The 8,346-nt window shown below is 35.8% G+C and overlaps 2 protein-coding genes across 2 annotated transcripts in view; both read left to right on the top strand.

The window, feature by feature from the left end:
- Positions 1 to 2,250: 2,250 nt before the first annotated feature.
- On the top strand, positions 2,251 to 7,360 carry LOC109110525 (group 3 secretory phospholipase A2-like). Its single transcript, XM_019123548.2, has 7 exons — positions 2,251 to 2,896; positions 3,266 to 3,398; positions 3,561 to 3,695; positions 4,663 to 4,973; positions 5,070 to 5,199; positions 5,968 to 6,093; positions 6,305 to 7,360. The coding sequence occupies exons 1-7, from the start codon at positions 2,353 to 2,355 to the stop codon at positions 6,516 to 6,518; spliced, it is 1,593 nt and encodes a 530-aa protein (XP_018979093.2). The 5' UTR covers positions 2,251 to 2,352; the 3' UTR covers positions 6,519 to 7,360.
- A 591-nt stretch (positions 7,361 to 7,951) lies between these two features.
- Positions 7,952 to 8,346, top strand: part of LOC109100437 (tetratricopeptide repeat protein 28-like) — a 259,672-nt gene continuing 259,277 nt past the window's right edge. The window contains exon 1 of the mRNA XM_042765599.1: positions 7,952 to 8,235. Coding sequence (XP_042621533.1) covers positions 8,206 to 8,235 — 30 coding nt within the window. The 5' untranslated portion in view covers positions 7,952 to 8,205. The remainder of the gene's footprint in view (positions 8,236 to 8,346) is intronic.

Below are 8,346 nucleotides of genomic sequence, written 5' to 3'. Positions count from 1 at the left end.
CCAAAAACTCGACCTTCGAACAGTGACGAGGATTTAGACTTTTTATTTATTTATACGCCAAACAGATAAACTCACCTATTCACTAGTCTGCTTTTAGTTATAATCTCACTCTTGCAAACTATTCAAACTCAAAGTTTCAGAGAAAATGTATTTAACTAAAAACAAAGAGTTCATGGTGGTGACGCTGAAGTCGTGACTTTGGTGTAGTTCGTTTATAGCCTACATCTAGCTTTACTTCAGGCAACTGTATTTATGCTTCAAAAATCATAGAAGTTATGTTAATTTGTGAAGACTATCATGCTGAACAACATATGTAAGAATCATAAAGTTTTGTTCATCACAAAGCTTATTTTCTGCAATATTCCAAAATCTTATACATCATCACTGCAGCACCGTATAAGGTCATTTTTATGACAACGTTTTCTGTAAGTGGCTTGGTTTACCGGAAAATGTAAACATTGGCAGTCAATGGCACTATCAAAACATAGTTCTGTTTGTTTAAACCTCTTGGTTGGTTGATACAGCAACACTGACTCGACCGATGGTGTAATTTTGGGGGCAGGGTTATCTGTTTGACTGACCGGCAATGACAGACATTCCAACTTGTTGGAAAACATAATTTTTTTTCAATTCTTGTTGGGGGTCATAATGGTGCACACATCTTTTTCAATAACATAAAATAACCTCATTCAACATTATGCTGACTCAATTTTCATATTCGGAATGAGTCTATTTTCCATGTGTCTTTCTTAAGGCTGTTTTGAAGGAATATCCATTACCCCGCATCGAAGAAAGAAAAAAAGCACATTAAAAAATTCCAGCTCAACGGGGTTTTGACTGTAATGGCATAATTGCAATTATTCCAAATTGAGCTAACAGTCAGTATAAGTATTCCTCTGAGAGCATTCTACCTTTTAGAATAGTAATTGCTGAAAGCAAACGTTTTTAGCTTCTCATTTGATAGTAATCTTGTAATTTTCTTTCATTTCCTCAAGCTTGTGTTTTTCCTCATTTGACAGATGTTAGAATTACATTTACCGGTGGAAGTAGCACCAATAAAATTGCTGTAATGGTTAACTGATTAGGACCGCATCCAGTGGTGACAGGGCAGAAACTTTGTGCGAATCATGCGAGGTCTGCGCCAATCAGTGCAGGTGGACACGTACAACAAACTCATGTGACCTTTGCATCCTCATGTAAACACTGCAGCCTTCTGCAGCAATGTAAATGGGTTCAAAATTAATGCTCAATAAGTCCTAGATAGACATATAAATTGGCATATAAATTGTCCAGATGGCTGGTAACTTTGTTAGGAACTGAAAAGACAATACATGATTTAAAATGCAATATTACTCTGAAACTCACTGACATGAGCAATTCAGATCAAAGACACACAGACCGCCTTCTGTAGGGAAACTTTTGCACTTTCTCTACTTTTATCAAAGTGCAAAATCTGATATCAAATGTATTTTAATGGAACTCGATGTTATGACATGAAATATTCTGGACATTAAAAAAATTAGGAAACAAATTTTTTTCTTTACGATTTTGTGACAGCTGCAGTTTCACCAAGAGAAATGCATTGCCCATAAGGAATATGTTTGTTATTAATATGCAATAAAAAAAAAATCTAGTTATTTTATGAACTTATTTTGGATAAATACGTAAATAAATGCAAAATATGATTTGTGGCTAGTAATAAATATTCATGACCGGTAATTTTTTTTAATTATGTGCAGTCATCATGCTTAATAAATAAGCACTTGATGATTTTTAATAAAAATGTAATATATTAATGCACAAAATAAAAATGCTGACCTAACTTAACCTGAACACATAAATGTAATAGTTTTGGATCGCATGCTTCTTTCTCCTCCCACGTGGAATTTGAATCTTTTTGTCACGTTGTAAAGCATCATTTCATCATGAGTAATAACATATTAAATGTTTACTGCTGAGGGCATTGTTGACACTAATAAAAAATGATAGTGATCAGCCGGAGAGATAATTCTACTAATGTGAGCCCAGGAAACGGAGAGGATTTACAATCTAATTTATCATCTTTTATGTAAATGTGTGTGCAGACATCTGTGCTTCCAAGTCTGTATTTACCAAAGACACACCCCTTTGTGTCATCCCACCCCGTCTGTTCTGATGTGGCCACAAACCGCAATGCCAGGAAAATCCCGCATACGGATCAGAGTATAAATAAGGAGGGGTTGAGGCGCGCTCTTTGCCAGAGATGAGGGATTAAAAACCCAGTTATCCTTCAGCACCTCTGGCTATACATTCATTCATTCTAAAAACACACACAGAATTGTTGTACAGTTATTCATTTTGCGGAAAAAAAAAATGCAAAGCTATCACCTTTTGCAGGCAGTTTTATACCTTTTCATGCTGTTTCATGCTGGTTTCAGTGCTGACAATTCTGAGAAAAGCAGCACTTTATGTATTTGGACTAGATCCACTTCAGGTGGGCAAATACAGTATGCATTTCTCCACAGGACTCAGACATCTCTTCTCTTGTATGACAGCATCTGGAACAAAAACAACAGCCTTTTTAGCTGCATGACAAGTGATGAGCAATCTGTGATTGAGAGTTACCTGTCCAGGTGCTGGGAAGACAGTTCTTTCTCAAAGATGCTTGATGAACGCTTTGACATCAGTGAGCTGATTGATCCTCACGGCCCCTGTGAGGCTGCAGGCATTACGGAGGAATTTACAGCATCTGTATGGAGAGCCAGAGACCTGAGGAGTGTTGGACCTGATGGATTCGCACACCAGGACAGTGGAGAAAGCTCCACACAGACGCTGCACCGCTCAAAGCGAGCATGGATGATTCCAGGGACTCTGTGGTGTGGCTCAGGAAATAAGGCTATGGCCTTTGGTGACCTGGGTAAGTTGGATTATATCGATCAATTTACATATCATTAAATTATTAGTATTTTTTTTTATTATTTATAATTTTACATATTTTGATTTTAAATTATATATATATATAAACTTAAAATGATAAATTATACTTTTTTATTTATTTATAAGAATTGGTCTGAGAAAGGTCTGAGATGACATTGAAAACAGAAGCATTCTCAACAAATAGATTTTTGGACCCCAATGTACATCAAAATAAAATTAAATGCATGCTAAAAATATTTACATAAAGCTAGATGCACATGTAACATGTAAATTGCACATGTATATTAACTAAATTAATTAAATTTGATTGAATAAAAAATATTTTTATGTGTTTTTTTGTTTTGTGGGTGTGTCTTTGAAGATACCGATAAATGCTGCAGAGAACACGACCACTGTAAAGACACCATTGCTTCATTTTCATACGACCATGGTGTCTTTAACACCAACATCTTCACTTTATCACACTGCGACTGTGACAACAGGTATGTGAGCATCACTTTTTCCTTTTGAGAATTCCAGCACTGAACATTCATTTGTGTAACATGAGACATGTCCAACATAACCAGAGTGTTATTTCATTGAGCGAGCGTCTCGGATTACTGTATCTTATGACATTGTGATCAGACCCTGTGATGTCAATTCAGGTTCCGCCGCTGTCTCCTGGGTGTTAATAATACCATGTCCAACCTTGTGGGCTACGGATACTTCAATGTGCTAAAGATGCGCTGCTTTGAGTTCTCTCAGCGGATGCAGTGTGCCAAGAGAACGTGGTGGGGCATGTATGTATTCAGTTTCATTTGACTCAGCTCTTTTATGTTGCAAAACATTCTCACTATTCAGAAAATAAAATCAATAAAAAAGATAAAACAAGACCTTAAACACTCAAAATTATTTGAACCAAAAATCTGGCATGTTGAGATTTGTACACTAACGTTCAAAAGTTTGGGGTTGGTAAGACTTTTTAATGTTTTTGGAAAGATGTCTCTTCTGCTCACCAAGGCTGCATTCATTTGATTAAAAATACAGTAAGATCAGTAATATTCTGAAATATTTTTACGATTTAAAATAAATGTTTTCTATTTGAATATATTTTAAAATGTAATTTATTCCTGTGATCAAAGCTGTATTTTCAGCATCATAACTCCAGTCTTCAGCGTCACATGATCTTCAGAAATCATTCTAATATGCTGATTTGCTGCACAAAAGCATTTATTATTGTTATCAATGTTGAAAACAGTTGAGCTGCTTCATATTTTTGTGGAAACTGCCACATTTTATTCCAGGATTTACTGATGAATAAAAAATCCAATAGAACAGCTTTTTTTAAAAATAAAAATCTCTTGTAACATTAGAAACGTGTTAACTGTCACTTTTATTGCATCCTTGCTGAATAAAAGTATTTTATTAGTAAAAAAAAAAAAAAAAAAAAAAAACTTTTGAATGGTAGTTTACATAGATGTTGTGTGCACACTTCAAATTTAAAAATACAATATTTAATTTTATTTTAAATCAGTTTTGTTTTTAAAATAAGATTTAGTGAATAATGGCAGAATTGAAATTTTAGGTCAAAATGCAAACGGTTTAAAAGCTTAAATTGTCAGGCACAAAAACAAAAACCTTGTTGAACTTTGGAAATGGTTCTCTTTGAAAACGTGGCACTTTATTGAGATTTGTACATACTGTAATCTCTGAGCACATAATGTTGTGTACACAGTTACAGAACTTTGTTGGTTTTCTCATTGGCAGGTGTGCAATTTATGAACTTGCTCAATACGCTGTGGTAAAAGATGCAGCGAACTACACCGACACACTCCCAGACCAAGACATGGAGGTGCTGGAAACGAGTTTTCACCAAGCAATCACTCTGGGACAAAACCAGGTCACCAAAAACACAGACGAATCTCCTACTATACAAGGTCCCAGGAGCAGCAGTGAAGAACCGAGTCCAGTTTCGACATCACCAGGGCCATCTGTTATGACACTGCAGTCCCGGAAATCTGAAGCTTCCATACTTCCAACAGACGCACCAAATATAACAACAGACAGACCACAAATAGGTGAGCTAAATATTACTCATATCAGATCTGTTGTAAATCGAGCAATCTGACAATCTTGTAAAAGCTTCACTTTTTTAATTATTTTGTTTTTCATAGGCAAGTTTGAGATGTGTGAGCTCTACAGAGACCTGGATTCATGCCATCTACAGATCCCTGCTTTACAGGAGAAATTCGGTCTACGAAACCCTGGCATGAGAACCCTTTACCACTGCAACTGTACTGCCAGGTGAACGCACATTCAATATAGCCACCCAAATTCATGTCTCTATTAGGGATGCGCAAATGAATATTGAATGAAGTTTGCTTAAACTTGCTCACCTTCAGGCCATCCAAGATATAGATGAGTTTGTATCTCCATTAGAACACATTTAGAGAAATGTAGCATTGCATCACTTCCTCAGCAATGGATCCTCTGCAGTGAATGGGTGCCATCAGAATGAGAGTGCAAACAGCTGATAAAAACATCACAATAATCCACACCACTCCATCAAGAAATTTTTACCTTCAAACAAGTCTTTTATCCATTACACTGATTTCTCCAGTGAAAAAAAAACAAAAACAAGCAGTGGTAAAAAACAAAAACTGTTTACAAGCAAAAACTATCCAAAACATCTCTAAACAAACTTAATAATTAATATATTTATTACAAACATGCAGCTTTTCTTTTCACAAGATGCTATTTGATGGAACGGAGTGGTGTGGATTACTTGTGGATTATTGTGGTGTTTTTATCAGCTGTTTGGACTCTCATTCTGACGGCACCCATTCACTGCAGAGGATCCATTGGTAAGCAAGTGATGGAATGCTACATTTCTCCAAATCTGTTCCAATGTAGAAACACCATCGTGGATGACCTGAGGATGAATACATTTTCAGCTCATTTCATTTTCGGCTGAACTATTCCTTTAAGCAAGTCAAGAACATGTAGGCAGGTTTTGAGTTAATCCATGCATGATTTTTCTCTGCTATCTACTGATACATGCTGCTTTCTCAGGCTTGTCCAAAAGATCTTGTCCAAAGAATTGGATGAAACTGACCCTGTGCATTCGCTGTTGATGGATTTCGTATCACAATCCTGCTTCACCCTACCGCAGTCTGAAAACTGTGTCAATGGAAAAAGGTTGGTATAGACATTATGGTTAAACGTAACTCAAAAGTTGGCTGATTCAGGTCAATTGTGCCCAAATTTGTGCTGTGAATGACAATGTATCTACTAAACAAAGAATAATGTGATACAAATAATAATTTAAAGAATGGACAGCTAATCAAAGTGCTTCTGAGATGTAAACCTTGAAACTAAAAACAATCTTTGTGGTTTCTCTTCTATTTAGTTGCTCAACTCATCCACCAGAAACACAGTTTATCCAAAATTGGGGGAAAGACATGACAGGAGGACGACATCTAGTGGACTTCAAACGCAAACTCAAGAGGATGAACCCTAAACGCTCCAAGAGGAAAGACTCTCCAGTCAGATTATATAAGAAATGCATAAGGATGCACACTAAACTGCAGAAACCTAGAGTTCCTAAACGGAAAGGGTCATAAAGCCCGTTTCAACTTACCAAAGTGGCAAAAAACGTGCAATGGTAAACAACATCAATACAAATGCTCTTATGAAACAGCTTATGTAGCCTACATTAGGAGTCATTGGGGGAAACGCTTCCTTCTTTAACTCACAACCTGCCACAAATGTACTTTTTGGTATAAGAAGTTTGTGCTTAAATAGCATTGTGAACATATTTATCTAATTTTAAATATAGCTTAATATAATAGGTCAGAGAGTGTTACAGCTAACGTTAGTCTACTTCAGTATGGGGTAATATGGTACCAATTGTATTAGCTGCAAGAAATAATATGCATTTAAAGCCAACTTCTAGGTGGCATATATAGTTTAATTATTTGAAACTGATATTCTGCCACATACTTTAATGAAATAATGCATCGTAAACATTTAAGTCATAACTATTTTTACAATTGCCCCCACCCTCACAGCCATGATAAGACTGACGAGCTAGCGATAGATTCTTTCATTCATACTTTACCCCGCAATCAAGTCAAGAGATAAACTAGATATAAGTTTGAATTCAAAGGCATGTAAACTTTATACAGCAGTACTGGACATCTCAAAATCATTTTCATACCCCAAAATCGGTTTTCCGTTGTATTTTTTTCCTCCTGAGTCGCATTTCCCGCTTTTTCTCCTCAGGTAAAACATGCGTTTGCGCATGCGCTGAAAATGTCACGATATGTTGTTACGATATTTTTTGGTCTCTACTAGCCTACCTAAGATTGCACTATAACTGAATTTATGTAATAAGCAAATGTTGTAAATGTATGTACAAGTGTATATAGCATGTAAATTAATTAATAAAAATATCTTTATATGAGTTGAGTTGACTTTGATCATGTTCAGGTCCAGTTTACACTTACAAAGTTCTACTACCGTATTTATTTATTTATTGTTTGTTTGTTTGTTTGTTTGTAAATGTTAAATTACATGGTAAATTGGTAGGTCTACATTTATATATTAATCAGCCAAATAAAAAATACTAGTACTGTCATATTATCACTTATCATGGTAAGGCCTAGTATTTTTGTAAAGGAAAAATACATATTTTAAATAATAATAATTAATTAATTATTGTAATTATTATTATTAATAATAATTATTATTATTTAAAATATTGCAATTTATAATGACATTGACATCAATAACTATAATAACAGCAATAACATTTTAACTATAGCTGCGCTGTTGTAAACGGACTTTAATTTAATGGTCAGTAAATGTTTACATCGTCACAGTTTGAAAATATTTGGTCACACAATAATTTCACAGACTGAAAGTTAAGAAAGTTGCCCCAGTCCGTGTAGTGCAGTAATGTTACATCTGATTCAGGCCTATAGTAACTAGTCGCAGTAGGTAACTCAACTCCCGTCTGATGTCATAAATAGTAACCGAAGCCCTAAACTACTGAAAGCATCTGAACCGCCTCTTACCGGGAGGAGAGAAGAAAAACATGGCGAACTTTCCTCTTGAATAACTGTTTTCTGGAGAGCTGCTGAGCGCTTCTGCACGTTCCCGTGCGTGAATTCATTTCTGCATCAGCACGCGATCTGAATCTGAACACGGTTTAGTCCGGGAAAAACGAGGCTTTTCCTCATGGATTCGGAGCATGTGAAGTATCATGGGATGAAAGTTTGAAACAGTTGAATGTTAAAGTAGGACAGGATGGAGAAACAAGGAACAAGACGCGAAAAGGTAACTAAACGCACAGCTAGTGTGAAATGTGAGGCTTGATTGTGTTGTGTAACAATGTGATGTAAAACTGGATTTATTACTGCGGTGCGTTTCCATTAAAGCTGGCTTTCC

Source organism: Cyprinus carpio, chromosome A10 (assembly GCF_018340385.1).
Source record: "Cyprinus carpio isolate SPL01 chromosome A10, ASM1834038v1, whole genome shotgun sequence".
Classification (NCBI taxonomy): Eukaryota; Metazoa; Chordata; class Actinopteri; order Cypriniformes; family Cyprinidae; genus Cyprinus; species Cyprinus carpio.
The sequence above is the reverse complement of the archived record's forward strand: the minus strand, read 5'-3'. Positions and strand labels throughout refer to the sequence as shown.